The following is a 16,087-nucleotide window of genomic DNA, read 5'->3' as shown; positions in this document are numbered from 1 at the left end:
CAGGCAGCAGTAGCTAATACATTTAAATGTATTCAGCACATGCCCCAGCCCTCCACCCCCCATAGCACTTCAACTCCGGGAGAATTTGGAGTTAACAAAATAAAGGCAAGCCCTCTGAGCCAGTCCTTCTGGGAGCCACCAGGAAGGTCAAAATAGACAACCAAAGTTCTCTCAAAATAACATTTGTCCTGGTCCTCCTTCCACTAGTACTAGGAGCACAGCTTATTGTCTTTAAGGTGGCTGCTGAGGGGGGAAGCAGATGGGGCGAGGGTCAGCTCAAAGGCCACAGGGCTCTCTTACAGATTCAGCTGTGTTGTCTTAAGTAAGCATTCTCCTCATTGCTGGAAGCTTTGGATAACTCTCCAGAGTTCCATCAAAGTTAATTCTAACAGTTTTTACCCCTTTATTTGCTACTTTTTGTGGAGTTCCCTACCCCACCATTTTTGCTGGCATCGCCTCGCAGAAGTCTTCCTTAAGCACCTTCATGTTCCTAGGTCTATGCCAAGAGTTAGGCATACAGTGGTGAACCAGATAGAGTGGTCCCTACCGTTGCGGAGCTCACAGTCTAATGCCTTCCCTATGAACTAAAGATATATTCCTGGCCCTAACTTTATATTCTCTGTGCATGAAAGCTTTGGGGCTCTTAAATCTGTATTTCAGCTTGGGCATTAGCCTCGGGGACTCATTATTCCCCCAGACACCCTGGATATTGACTGAGGATGCTTAATTTGTTTTTTCACTATGAAAGAGGAGTTACTCTATTTATTAGAATTTAGGGATCATTATCCCAGTGTTCCTAAAGCCGCATCTGCTTATCCTCAGAAGTATGGGCTTCAGTTCCATGGTGGGGCTCATTTTCCCCTGGAGAGTCCCCCTTCATACTGTGTCTTTCCTTTATGTGTAGGAAATCAAGTTGGTAAGCCTGGTGTGGTCTCCAAATTGGAACAAAAAGATAGAGTGGTGACAAAGGAGACTGGAATTCTCCCAGGCAGCTTTCCAGGTGAGCACCAGCTGAATTATGAGTCCTCATGAGGATCATCTCTGGCCTGTGGCTTGGGAATTTGGAGTATTACGTTGGGAAATGCCAATCAGGGAGCTTTGGAAAATCGCCCCCCCCCCTTTTTTTTTCTGACAAGATCCAAAGCCTTTGGGATAAGCCTCCTTGTGCCCCTTTTTTGCTTCCTCTTTAATTCTCTTTTCATCACCTCACACCTTAGCCTCAGAGGAAGAACAAAAGCATGTCTATTTTCCTTATGACGTGTAAGTGTCACGTGAGATCCTTGTTCAGTCCCTTCCCACTTTACATTCCTGACAATTCCTTCCTCTGTCAGCATCAGTCTCAACCTTCCTAGAGTCTTTTTTTTTTTTTAATACCTACAATGTTTATACCTGTGACCCTTTCATTGCAAACCTTCTGAAAAAACCCTAATCCCTTAGGGTCTGCCTTCACTAATATGTGCATTGTATCTATTATTTTCTCCACAGACTGAAATTTCTTTTCAATTTGTTTCAGATTTGGAGACTCTACTTAGAGCCAAAGGGTTAACTTCTAAGCAGCATGTTTTCAGACAAGAGCAACACAAAGGTGTAAAAATGGTAAGACTGCTGGGGTGCCTGGATGGCTCAGTCGGTTAAGCATCCGACGCTTGATTTAGGCTCAGGTCATGATCTCGCGGTTCGTGAGTTTGAGCCCCACAATGGGCTCTGCTCTGTCAGTGTGGAGCCTGCTTGGGGTTTTCTCTCTCTCCTTCTCTCTATGGTCCTCCCCTGCTCGTACTCTCTCTCTCAAAATACATAAGTAACTTTTTTTTAAATGGTAAGATTGCTGATTTTCCACAGTAGGAAAATGCCATAAATTAGAAAAACCACAAAGTTCCCAAGAGAGTCATTCTGTAAAGAGAAAGTGGTGCCTCTGGAGAAATACCATGAAACTATTGTGAATTTGGAGAAAAATATAAGTTATCTCCACAATTATTTCTTCCCTGAGCATCTCCCTGTTTCCATAAATGTGACTCAGATATTGAGGTTTCAAACATAAGCTGGTATTAAGCCTATCAGAAAAATGCTCTCTGAATACGATAAGGCCTATGACACCACAGCCATGTTTTTTAGCTTCTAATCATTTAAACTAGCAGGAACCCTATACAAATACTCAAAGTAGCAAAAACACCAATTATAATAATGTTATATATAACTGAATTGCTGGGAGAGAGAATTCCTACAATAGTCTTGAATATTTAAAATATTACAGGGGTGCCTGGGTGGCTCAGTCGGTTAAGCGTCTGACTTCAGCTCAGGTCATGATCTTGCAGTTTGTGAGTTCGAGCCCCACATCAGGCTCTGTGCTGACAGCTCAGAGCCTGGAGCCTGCTTAGGTTTCTGTGACTCCCTCTCTCTCTGCCCCTCCCCTGCTCACACACTGTCTCTCTCTCTCTGCCTCTCAAAAAATAAACATTAAAAAAAACATTACAAAGTATGGGTGCCTGGGTGGCTCAGTTGGTTGAGCATCCAGCTTCAGCTCAGGTCATGATCTCATGGTTTGTGAGATCAAGCCCCGCATCGAGCTCACTGATGACAGCACAGAGCCCTCTTCAGATCCTCTGTCTCCCTCTCTCTCTCTCTGCTGCTCTCTCACTCACACTCTGTCTCTCAAAAATAAATAAACATTAAAAGTAATAAAAAATAAAATAAAATAAAATAAAATAAAATAAAATAAAATATTACAAATTAGGGGCACCTGGGTGGCTCAGGCAGTTAAGCATCAGACTCTGGATTTCGGCTCAGGTCATGATCTCACAGTTTATGAGTTTAAGCCCTGCATCGGGCTCTGCTGACAGCACAGAGCCTGCTTGGGATCCTCTCTCTCCCTCTCTGCCCCTCACCCATTTGTTCTCTGTCTCAAAATAAATAAACCAAACTTTAAAAAATAAAATAATACAAATTATAGTTATCATTCGTCTCTCAACAGGAAAGAAATCATCTCGGAGTGAAAGTCAATGAATGTAATCAGTGCTTTAAAGTCTTCAGCACAAAGTCTAACCTCACTCAGCACAAGAGAATTCATACTGGAGAAAAACCCTATGACTGTAATCAGTGTGGCAAGTCCTTCAGCAGTAGATCCTACCTGACCATTCACAAGAGGATACACAATGGGGAGAAGCCCTATGAATGCACGGACTGTGGCAAAGCCTTCAATGATCCCTCATCCCTTAGGCTGCACGTGAGAATTCACACTGGAGAAAAACCCTACGAATGTAATCAGTGTTTCCACGTCTTCCGCACTAGGTGTATCCTCAAAAGGCACAAGGGAGTTCATACCGGGGAGAATCATTATGAATGTAAGCAGTGTGGGAAGGCCTTCAGCACAAGGTCCTCCCTTACTGTGCATCACAGAATTCATACGGGGGAGAAACCCTATGAGTGCCATGACTGTGGGAAAGCCTTTAGGAAGAGCTCACATCTGACACAGCATGTGAGAACTCATACTGGAGACAAACCCTATGAGTGTGATCAGTGTGGAAAATCCTTCAGCAGTAGCTTTTCTCTTAGTGTGCACAAGAGAATACATAATGGAGAGAAACCTTATGAATGTAGTGACTGTGGGAAAGCATTTAACAATCTCTCGTCTGTTAAGAAACATGTGAGAACTCACACTGGAGAGAAACCCTACAAATGTAGTCATTGCGGAAAATCTTTCACCACTAACTCTTACCTTTCTGTGCACAAGAGAATTCATAATAGGTAGATAGGAATGCAGTGACTTTGGGAAAGAATCCATTAATTTCTCAACCTCAGACATCTTGGCAATTCATACTGGATGCAGAAATTATCTTTGCATAACAAATTAACCCCAAAACGTAGTCCTTTAAAGCAACAAACCTTTATTATCTCACAATTTATGTAGGTCAGGAGTTCAGAAATGGATTAGCTACGTAATTCTAATTCTAGCTCTCTCATGAGATTGCCATCAATATGTCAACTAGAACTACCATCATCTGAAGTCTTTAGGAATGAAGGGTCCACTTTGAAGGTTGATTATTCACATGCCTGACAAACTAGTGCCAGTTGTTGGCATGGGACCTGCAGTCCCTCGCCATGTAGGCCTCTCCACAGTGATGAGTGTCTTTACAATATGGCAGCAGGTTCTCTCCAAATAAAGTGATCCAAAAGAGCCAATGCAGAAGCCATAATGTCTTCTATGACCTAGTCTCAGAAGGGTATATTGTCTCTTCATCTATATTGTGTTGGTCACCTGGACCAATCCTGACTCGATGTGGGAGGGAACTACACAAGGTATGCATAAAAGGAGACAGACACTACTGGGGACCATCTTGGAGCCTGGCCATGACTCAGTGAGGGAAAGCCTTCAGCAGGCCCTCCTTCTAATCTAATCAACATGGAATAATATTCAATAGCCCACATGTTAACTAACTGTGGAGAGAAGCCCTGTCAAGTGCAGCCTATGTGGTAAAACTCTCACAGAAAAAAATTACCTACTGGGGAGCAACAGGAGGAATGCATTGGCTAACGGGGAGCCTGTCATGATATCTCCAGTGAATCACAATTATCACAATAGTATGACAATTCACACTAAGGGAAAGCCCTAGGAATATCATCAAAATGGAAACCTCTTCAGAAGACACACACCCTTTGAGGCGTGCATAAGGAATCACACTGTAGAAGAGCCCTGTGTGTAAGAAATACGGAATGGAAACCATTGGTACCCTACTCTTCCCTCTCTGTGCCTAGGGAGGCTAATGGGCTATGTCCTTGGGCTCATTTGCCTTGGGGCTTCTGTTTGGGTTGGTCAGTGGAGAGCCCAGGTAGGAGATCAGAGGGATGGAGGAGAACGAGTACATACCACACCACTTCCCCACCAGAGAACTGGGATCTGGGTGCTATCCTGGGCCTCTTCTCAGCCCCTGTAGTGCAGCCTTCTCCCCTCTTCCTACTATGCTCCAAAACTTCAATAGTCACTCCCTCCTCTTTCCTCTTCTTCCTTGTTCTTCTTCCAGTCACTGAATATGCACTATTACCTTTTGGTTTCCCTGCATCCCGCCTGCAATTGTTCTGGTATAGTGATACACCAAGGTACTAAGAGTATAATGAATGGTCTTTACCATTTCCTACAAGGCCCCAAACAATCAGGATCCACTGTAGATCTGACCCCCCCCCCCTTCCACCAGTCCTGTTTACTTCCTATACTCTAGTCACACTTGTCTTGCTGTAGCCCCATCACCCCAGCACAGTTCAATATCAGGGTCTCTGTACTGCCTAGACTCATCTTACCAACGTAGCTACATAGCTCACTCTTTCAGTTCACTTAGGTTTCTGCCAAAATGTCCCCTGAACTGAGAGGCTTTCATTCCCACTCCATATATAATGAGCAAGTCACCAATTCCTACATTTCTATCGTTATTAGGAGTTCTTCATCTCAGTAGCACTTATTATCATCCGACTGACTTTCTATATATACTTCTTTATTTGACTAATACTTATTCTCCATCCCAACCCTCACTAAATTATAAACACCATGAAAGCAAGGACTGTGCATTTGATTCATCACTGTAGATCCTGTGCCACAAGCCATGCCTGGTCCAAAGGCAGTGTTCTGTTCTATTGCATAGAGATTAAGAGCATGGACTCTGGAGAGAGACCATTTGAGGTCAAGTCTAGACCTTACCACTTAATTGCCTGGTTACCTCAGACAAGTAACAAACATTTTGTGCCCAAGTTTTTTCATTTGTAAGATGGAAACAATGAGAGTGCTTTGTAAACTTGTACTGAGGATCCAATTAGTTAAAATATGTAAGCACTTGAGAGACTGCCTGGTATATAGGAAACACGATATATGTATCTCGTTTTTTATTGTGAATTAAACCTAATTGAGAATTATACCAAGCAAAACAAGCCGGACACAGAAGAGTAAATACTGTATGATTCTATTTATACAGATTTCTAGAACAGGCAGAATCTAATCTGTGAGGGGGGTTGGGGGAAGAAGAGTGGTTGCATCTAAGTTTGAGGTGGGGAGGTGAGGCAGTAGCTGGGATTGACTGGGAAAGGACAACCAGGAACTTTACAGGATGAGAAAAATATTCTATGTCTTGGCAGGAGTATAAGTTACACAGATATATGCATTTGTCAAAATGCACTGAACTGTACACTTAAGATATGTACATTGCATTGCATGTAAATTATACCTCAATTTTAATCAAACTCAATTTGCTAAGTGAAAAAGACAAAAAGCCACATGTATGATTCCATTGAATGACATTCTGGAAAAGACATGACTGTAGGGAAGGACAACAAATCAGGAGTTACTAGGGGTAAGAGGTGGAAATAGGATTACTACAAAGGCACAGCACAAGGGAATTTGGAAATTTTGGAACTACCCAATAGCATGACTGTGTTGATGGATACAAATATCTCTGTAGTTTTCAAAACATTACATTACATGTGGAACATTACAGCACAAAAAGTGAATATTATTATAGGTTAGAACAAAATATAGTCACTAGGTAGCAGAGGGAACACAAAATGGAATGCAGACTATGATGAATGCAGCTCACCGTATTACAAATGAATAACCAAACAACACTGAAGGGTGTGGAGAGGAAATCTAACTTACTTAGGAAAAATATATTTTGACCTGATACTATAAAACTAAAAGCAAAAATAACTACGCAAATTCTGTACTAGAGTTAATAAATTTGTTTCACTCAAGGGTACGGGTTAGCAATTCTGAGACCGCTTTATATATATACTAAAGTTGGACAACTAAGTATATATATTATAGGTCATTAAATATCATTAAAGCCAGTTTCTCATGGTCACTGCCAAAGATAGTACAAGCAAGGAAAGAGAAAGGCTAGAATGGACCTTGTGGTAATGAATTCAAATTGGAGGTACAGCACCTAGATCTTGGGTTTTCTTTCTTTTAACTTAAATTTGAATTCGTTAATATACAGTGGAATATTGGTTTTAGAAGTAGAATTCAGTGATTCATCACTTACATATAACACTCGGTGCTCATCACAAGTGCCCTCCTCAATACCTATCACCCATCCAGCCCATCTCCTACCCGCCTCCCTCCATCAACCCTCAGTTTGTTCTCTATTATTAAGAGTCTTATGGTTTGTTTCCCTTTCTTCTCTTTTCCCTCCCTTCACATGTGTTCATCTATTTTGATTCTTAAATTCCACATATGTGTGAAATCATTTATTTGTCATTCTCTGATGGACTTATTTTGCTTCGCATAACACATTCCAGCTCTATCCACATCATTACAAACAGTTGATGGCTGAATAATACTCCACTACAAACACACACACACACACACACACACACACACACACACACCACCTTCTGTATCCATTCTTCAGTTGATGGACATTTTGACTCTCCCCATAGTTTGGCTATAGTTGATGATGCTACTATAAACACTGGGGTACATATACCCCATTCGAATCTGTATTTTTTGGATCCTTTGGGTAAATACCTAATAGTGAAATTGCTGGATTGTAGGGTAGTGCTAGTTTTAGTTTTTTTGAGGAACCTCCACACTGTTTTCCAGAGTGACTGCACCAGTTTGCATCTCACCAGCAGTGCAAGAGGGTTCCCCTTTCTCTGCATTCTCGCCAACACCTGTTGTTTCTCATGTTGTTAATTTTAGCCATCCTGACAGCTGTGAGGTGGCATCTCATCACGGTTTTGATTTGTTTTTCCCTGATGATGAGTGATGTTGAGCATCTTTTATGTGTCTGTTAGCATCTGGATGTCTTTGGAAAAGTGTCTATTCGTGTCTTCTGCCCATTTCTTAACTGGGTTGTTTGGTTTTGGGTGTTGAGTTTGATAAGTTCTTTATAGATGTTGTATACTAATCCTTTATCAGATGTGTTGTTTGCAAATATCTTCTCCCATTCCACAGGCTGCCTTTAGAACAGATCAGGGAAAGTAAGAGCTGGTTCTTTGAAAGAATAAACAAAATTGATAAACCCTTAGCCGGACTCATCAAAAAGAAAAGAGAAAGGAAGCAAATAGATAAAACCATGAGTGAAAGAGGAGAGATCACAACCAATACCATAGAAATATAAACAATTCGTAAGAGAATATTATGAAAAAGGAGACGCCAAGATATACATATGTGCAACCTGGAACACATGGGCAAATTCCTAGAAACTCACAAAGTACCAAAACTGAAACAGGAAGATGTAGAAAATTTGAAGAGACCCATAACTAGCAAAGAAATTGAATCAGTAATCAAAAATCTCCCAACAAACAAGAGTCCTGGGCCAGATGGCTTCCCATGGGAATTCTACCACATTTAAAAAAAGAGTTAAGGGGCGCCTGGGTGGCGCAGTCGGTTAAGCGTCCGACTTCAGCCAGGTCACGATCTCGCGGTCTGTGAGTTCGAGCCCCGCGTCAGGCTCTGGGCTGATGGCTCAGAGCCTGGAGCCTGTTTCCGATTCTGTGTCTCCCTCTCTCTCTGCCCCTCCCCCGTTCATGCTCTGTCTCTCTCTGTCCCAAAAATAAATAAACGTTGAAAAAAAAATTTTTTTTAAAAAAGAGTTAATACCGGGGAGGAGCCAAGATGGCGGAACAGCATGGAAGTTGGTTTTTTGGTGTGGTTTTTTTTTTTTTTGCATCTCACATCCATGAAATCAGCCAGACCAACACTAAACCATTCTGCACATCTAGAAAACTGACTCGAGGATTAACACAACAATCTGCACGACCTGAACCACAGAACTCACCAGGTACATGGCACAGAGAGGTGAGCTGGGGGAGAAAGAAGCCACAGAGGGCAGGGAACTGCTTTTGCTTGTGGAGAAGGGACGGAGATGGGGGGAGAATATGGGAAAAGCACCCCCCCCCCCAAAGCAGCTGGAGAGAAAGTGGAAAAGTGGAAACAGCCGCAGGGGCTGAACTAAAAAGGGAGAAAGGAGAGGGTTTAAATGCCAATACGAATCTACAAACAGGGGGAGCGCAGAGTCTGAAACTGTCCAGTTCCATACCTGGGGGTGCTCTGGTGGGAAGGGCGAATCCCCAGGAGCAGAGTGGAGTCCGGGGGGCTTCGGGCCACACGGGGAGAGGCGGTTCCCCTGCTGGGAGGACAGCCGGTAGAGGCTGTGCGGCCCCCACACAGGCAAAGGTGCCAGCAGACCGGAGAACAACCACATTCGCTGGTGCCGGAACAAGGGCGTTAAGGGGAAACCTGGTGCCAGACGCGTGTCGCGATTTTCCATAATCCCTGAAACGCTGCTGCTACAGATCATGGGAGCTTTTTCCGGGGCGGGGTGGCGCCCAGCCAGTCTCTGGGCATCGGAGGCGGCACAGTCCCGCGAACGGTGCTGGGTGCGACCGGCACCGGCCATTGCTCGGTGAGACCCTCCCCCAGAAGGTGTGAGCGGGACAAAACCGCAGCCCCTCAGAAGTGAGGGGTCGGGAAACAAAGCCGCATCTGAGATAAAACTCAGCAGGGAGGTGCCGCCTGCAGCCTGATGGCTTGCTCACGGACAGGGTAAGAGCGGGGAGTGGATGGAAGCCGAAGACAAAGGACAGGCGCACGATTGCTGCTCCAGAAGACACAGAATTCTGATACTAGGGCCTGGGTAGATGCCATTTTCACCCCTCCCGCGCATGCGCACACACACCTACGAGCGCCACAATTCACCCCAGTAAACTAAGCAGCGCCACCTAGTGGAGAACGGAGCCATTACACTAAGCCCCGCCCAACTGGGTCAACCTCACTCTTCAGGAACCACAAGTCTCTCCACCTGCTTAGTTTACGGACTATAAAGTGCTTCATAGTTTGACTTTCAGGAGAAAGTGATGTCATTTCAATCATATTTTAGTCTTGGTCCATCTATTCAATTTTCTTTTTTTCTTTTCATTTCTTTTTCTTGAATACAGAAAGAGAAAAAATTTATTTTTATTTTCAATTTTTATTAAAATATTTTCTTTATTTTTTCTACCATATTTTTTACTTTTTTGTAAATTTTCAAATTCTATTTTACTTCCATCATTTCATTTTATTCTATTTTATTGTATTCATTTTCTCAAATTTTCAAACAGTTTCCTTTTTTATTTTCTCCCCTTTTTTCTCTAATCTATCAAGCACCTTTCAACAACCAGACCAAAACACACCTAGGATCTAGCATCATTTATTTGATTTGTGTGTGTGTGTGTTTTGTTTTTAATTTTTAATTTTAATTTGTTTTTACCTTAATTCTTTTTCTTCTTTCAAAATGGCAAAACGAAGGAATTCACCCCAAAAGAAAGAACAGGAAGAAATGACAAGGAATTAATCAACACAGATACAAACAAGATGTCTGAACCAGAATTTAGAATCACGATAATAAGAATACTAGCTGGGGGTGAAAATAGATTAGAATCCCTCTCTGTGGAGATAAAAGAAGTAAAAGCTAGTCAGGATGAAATAAAAAAAAATTCTATAACTGAGCTGCAATCTCCAATGGATGCCACAATGGCAAAGATAGATGAGGCAGAACAACAAATCAGTGATATAGAGGACAATCTTGTGGAGAATAATGAAGCAGAAAAAAAGAGGGAAACTAAGGCAAAAGAGCACGATTTAAGATTCAGAGAAATCAGTGACTCATTAAAAAGGAACAACATCAGAATCATAGGGGTCCCGGAAGAAGAAGAGAGAGAAATAGGGATAGAAGGGTTATGTGAGCAAATCATAGCAGAAAACTTTCCTAACCTGGGGAAAGACACAGACATCAAAATCCAGGAAGCACAGAGGGCTCCCATAAGATTCAACAAAAACCGACCATCAGCAAGGCATATCATAGTCAAATTCACAAAATATTCAGGCAAGGAAAGAATCATGAAAGCAGCAATGGGGGAAAAAATGTCCTTAACCTACAAGGGAAGACAAATCAGGTTTGTAGCAGCCCTGTCCACAGAAACTTGGCAGGCCAGAAAGGAGTGGCGGGATATATTCAATGTGCTGAATTGGAAAAATATGGAGCCAAGAATTCTTTATCCAGCAAGGCTGTCATTCGAAATAGTAGGAGATATTAAAAGTTTCCCAGACAAACAAAAATTAAAGGAATTCATGACCACTACACGAGCCCTGCAAGAAATTTTAAGGGGGACTCTCTGAGGGGAGAAAAGACAAAAAAAGAAAAAGAGTTAATACCTTTACTCTCAAACTGTTCAAAAAAAAAAAAAAAAAAAAAAAAAAGAAAGAAATGGAAGGAAAGCTTCCAAACTCATTCTACGAAGCCAGCATTACCTTGATTCCAAAACTAGACAAAGGCCTCACTCAAAAGGAGAATTACAGGCCAATATCCCTGATGAACCTGGGTGCAGAAATTCTCCACAAGATACTAGCAAATCAAATTCAAGTACATTAAAAGAATTATTCACCATCATCAAGTAGGAGTTATTCCCGGGCTGGAGGACTGGTTCAATATTCACAAATCAGTCAACATGGTAGATCTTGGTTTTTAAATACCATTCTCAAAAATGGGGTGGGGGAAGGGTTGTAACCAGGGCTCCCTGGGAAAGTGGTTAATTCTAGAGCTAGGGCAGAGAAAATACAAGATGATCATGGAATGTCTTGTGGTGCCATAGAGTAAGGAAATGCTCAAAAAGTGCTGGGTGCATGTTGAAAGAACACAGGTGCTAACCTTAATGCTCTTTTAATGGAAAAGAAAGAGTCCCAGAAAAGTCCACAAAATCTGCCTAAAAATTTCCCTCAGGTCTTTGAATAACACCTAACTTACACCTATGCAGAAGTCACTAGGAGGATTAGCAGAGAATAGCTACTGAAAGGTGAGGGTTTGCATGAAAAGTTTCAGAAGACACACATTCTAAGAATTGAAGGTTGGCTTTTGGACTTATCCATAGTGGAGTGACCTTGGGAAAAACCTGTTTTCAACCAATACCCTTGAAATTCCACACCATGATATGTGTCATGCACCAAGAGGAAGAGTTACACCTTAGGAGTAAGTGAAAAAATGGAAATAGACCTGCCCTTATAAAATTTAAAACCTACCCTTCATGGGATCAAGGTGATTAGCCCTATAACTGTCTGCCATTACAAAACTTAATAGTTAGAAGAATAATCAAGGGCATCTACAAAGTGTCATTAACAATATCCAGCAAACAATAAAAAATTATTAGACATGCAAAGAAATAGGAGAAGTTACAAATTGGGAAAATATAAATCAATAGAGGCTGATCCAGAAACAATCCAGGTACTGGAGTCAGCAGACAAGGACTGTTATTTCAAAATAATTATGAAAAATACATTTTTAAAAAATGAAGGAAACATGGTCAAATTGTAGAAAATTGAAAGCAAACTGCAAAGCTTCAAAGCAACCAAAGAAAAGGGCCACATTACTTTCAAGAGAGCAATAATAAGTCTAATAATGATTTTTTAAAGGAAACTACAGAAACAGAAAGACAGTAAATAACATCTAAACGGTTATGTTGAGGGGCACTTGGGTGGCTCGGTTGGTTAAGTGTCTGACTCTTGATTTCAGCTCAGGTCATGATCCCAGGGTCATGAGATTGATCTCTGCGTTGGGGCTCCATGCTGGGCAAGGAACCTGCTTGGGATTCTCTGTCCCTCTCTCTGCCCCTCTCCCACTTGTCTGTCTCAAAATAATAATAAAAATAAACTTTAAAATAATAAAAATAAACTTCAATCATAAAAATAAATAGGTTTTAAAAAACTTCTCGGCCTAAAATTGTATAACTTGACAAAACATTCCTCAAAAGTGGAGATGAAATGAAATGTTTTCCAACAGGGCTTTTTAAAGAGCTGAAAGAACTAATCACCAACAGAACTATACTGTTGACATGGTATAGACACACTAAAGTGAGTTCTTCAATCTGAAGGGAAATTTTTCCATATGGAGGCACATAACTCCAAGAATGCATGAAGACCAATAGGAAACATACATGTGAGTAAATATAAGTGACTATTGATGTATTTTTTTTTAACGTTTATTTATTTTTGGGACAGAGAGAGACAGAGCATGAACGGGGGAGGGGCAGAGAGAGAGGGAGACACAGAATCGGAAGCAGGCTCCAAGCTCTGAGCCATCAGCCCAGAGCCTGACGCGGGGCTCGAACTCACGGACAGCGAGATCGTGACCCGGGCTGAAGTCGGACGCTTAACCGACTGCGCCACCCAGGCGCCCCAAAATCAATACAGTTTTGTAACTTTCTTAGAAATTTAAATTTTTTTCTAAATAAAAAGGTTTTAAAAAATGTTGAGCTGAGCCCCCCAAAACTAGAGATGATGGAAGGCACAGCAAGTGATCCTTCAGTCTGTCCTCCAAGACTAGAGCTTATGGGACCCCCAGCAAGTGATGCTCACAGTCTGTGTCCAACAGTCAAGCTGACAGAAGTCCTAAGCAAGAGACTCCCAGCCTCCTCCAACACTAGAGACAGCAGAACCTCAAAGAGTAATCCCCAACCCACCCCTAAGCACAAAAGATGAGGTCTGAACAAGCAACACCCCAAATTAGAGATGATGGAAACTCCAACAAGCACCCCAGTCCCTTCCAATTCTAGAAATGACAGCAGGCCCAGAAGGGACTCCTTCAGCTTCCCTGCAACAGTAGAGAATGGGGAGCCCAATCCCAATGACCCACTCAGTCTATACCAACAAGACAGAGAAGGGGAGTCCCAGAAAGTGACTTGTGATAAGTGAAGCTATATCCAATGACCCCAAAACTAGAGACGATAGGATCTCCATCCGGTGACCCCTTCCCAGATCTCCATACGAGAAACAACAGGAATCAGTTCTCTGGTGTTGGGTTAACCCCTCAAGTGAACCCAACATCAGAGACCAGGGGAGCTTAGCAAATCCTTCCAATATTAATGATGATAGAAACTCCAGGGGCGCCTGGGTGGCGCAGTCGGTTAAGCGTCCGACTTCAGCCAGGTCACGATCTCGCGGTCCGGGAGTTCGAGCCCCGCGTCGGGCTCTGGGCTGATGGCTCAGAGCCTGGAGCCTGTTTCCGATTCTGTGTCTCCCTCTCTCTCTGCCCCTCCCCCGTTCATGCTCTGTCTCTCTCTGTCCCCAAAATAAATAAACGTTGGAAAAAAAAAAAAGAAACTCCAAATAGCAACCCTCAATGCCCTATACACTAGAGAAGAAGCAGCAAATACCCAGCAAATGCCACACCATTCTCATTCAGCACAGACTCCAGCCTACATCCCTTGTCTTCCCAAAATTAGATCTGAGTATCCCCAGCAGTGACACCCCAATATCCTCCCAAGACAAGCAATGACTAGAATCTCAACAGGTAACCCACCGGGTTCGCCAACATAAGTGACAAAAAGAATACTGTCTCTTTCCCTTGTCCTAAAATAAGCATTGACAGAAACATCGGCAAGCAACACCCTCAATGAAACAAGCAGCCACCAATTAAAAATTAATAAATGTATCTTCATTTTAAAAAGGCTGCATGGTAGGGGCGCCTGGGTGGCGCAGTCGGTTAAGCGTCCGACTTCAGCCAGGTCACGATCTCGTGGTCCGGGAGTTCGAGCCCCGCGTCGGGCTCTGGGCTGATGGCTCAGAGCCTGGAGCCTGTTTCCGATTCTGTGTCTCCCTCTCTCTCTGCCCCTCCCCCGTTCATGCTCTGTCTCTCTCTGTCCCAAAAATAAATAAACATTGAAAAAAAAATTAAAAAAAAAAAAAAAAAGGCTGCATGGCAAAGACAAAAGAGAGAGGAAAATGTTGGAAACATACCATGATGGCTGATTTATTAATATTAAAGAATTCCTACCAAATAATAAGAAAAATATAAATATCCATTAGAGAGATGGGCACACGACTCGCAGAAAATACAAATGGTTCTCATAAAAAAAGAAAAATACAAAGTAAAATACCAAAATTCCTTTTTTCATTCATCAGAGTGAGAACTTTTTTTTTAATTTTTTTTTTTTTTACATTTATTTATTTTTTTGAGAGACATAGACAGAGCACAAGTTGGGGAGGGGCAGAGAGAAAAGGAGACACAGAATCCGAAGCAGGCTCCAGGCACCGAGTTGTCAGCACAGAGCCTGACGCCGGGCTCGAACTCACAAATCGCGAGCTCATGACCTGAGCCGAGGTCTGACGCTCAACCGACCGAGCCACCCAGGCGCCCGCCACCCCACCCCCCCGAGTGAGAACTTTTTTTAAGTTTAATAACATCATGCGATGGTCAGGGTGTGGGAAAGTGGCACTCCCATAACACACTAACAGGGAGGTGATTAACTAGTTGGTCATCTCCATGTGGACCTCTCCCCTGGCTGCCTGGGTACCCTCATGGCATGGCTCACGCTCTGTCACCAAGCTCCGCAGAGGGAAGTCTGTGTGAAGCTGAAGCAAGAAAGTAGCTGTCTGCGGGCCAGGAGGAGAGCTCTCCCCAGGATCTGAATCAGCCAGCATCTGGGTCGGGGACTCCCAGCCTCCAGAAATGTGAGAAATAAACCTCTATTGTTGAAACCACCCAGTCTGTGGCATTTTTTACAGTTTATCTATTTTTTGAGAGAGAGAGAGAGCATGAGGGGTAGAGATAGAGGGAGAGAAATAGAGACTCCCAAGAGCAGGCTCCACACTGTCAGCAAAGAGCCGGATGTGGGGCTCGAACTCATGAACCGTGAGATCATGACCTGAGCCGAAATCGAGAGTCAGACACTTCACCTACTGAGTCACCCAGCACCCCTGCGGCATTTTGTTATGATGGCCTGAGCAGACTAATACACTCCCTATCCACTTGCCCTCTATTTTGCTTCTAGCACAGATCATTTCTAACACACCATATAGTTTTATTTTCTCATAGTTGGAAATGTAATTAAGAGATTAGAAACAGAACAACACAAGCAAGTAGAATGAAGGCAATAATAAAGAGCATAAAGCAACAACATTTAAAACAAAGATGCCACATAGAGGATTAACAACGATGAAAGTTGACTCTGAAAAACAGATAATGAAATTGACAAACTGCTGGGGCGCCTGGGTGGCTCAGGCCATTGAGCATCTGACTCTTGGTTTCAGCTCAGGTCACCATCTCATGGTTCATGAGTTCGAGCCCCACGTGGGGCTCCA

General features: G+C 42.8%; 1 protein-coding gene across 5 annotated transcripts in view; it reads left to right on the top strand.

Moving 5' to 3' along the window:
• Positions 1–4,176, top strand: part of LOC123607357 (zinc finger protein 558-like) — a 100,989-nt gene extending 96,813 nt beyond the window's left edge. For 4 of the 5 annotated variants that reach the window (XM_045496528.1, XM_045496527.1, XM_045496524.1 and 1 more), the window contains 3 exons: positions 905–1,000; positions 1,514–1,596; positions 2,969–4,176. In XM_045496528.1, the coding sequence (XP_045352484.1) occupies positions 905–1,000; positions 1,514–1,596; positions 2,969–3,745 (956 nt within the window). In that variant the 3' untranslated portion in view covers positions 3,746–4,176. The remainder of the gene's footprint in view (positions 1–904; positions 1,001–1,513; positions 1,597–2,968) is intronic. The other variant, XM_045496529.1, reaches the window with a different exon arrangement.
• The last annotated feature ends 11,911 nt before the right edge of the window (positions 4,177–16,087 follow it).

Source organism: Leopardus geoffroyi, chromosome A2, assembly GCF_018350155.1.
Source record: "Leopardus geoffroyi isolate Oge1 chromosome A2, O.geoffroyi_Oge1_pat1.0, whole genome shotgun sequence".
NCBI classification, from domain to species: Eukaryota; Metazoa; Chordata; class Mammalia; order Carnivora; family Felidae; genus Leopardus; species Leopardus geoffroyi.
This window is presented reverse-complemented; position numbering and strand designations above follow the sequence as displayed.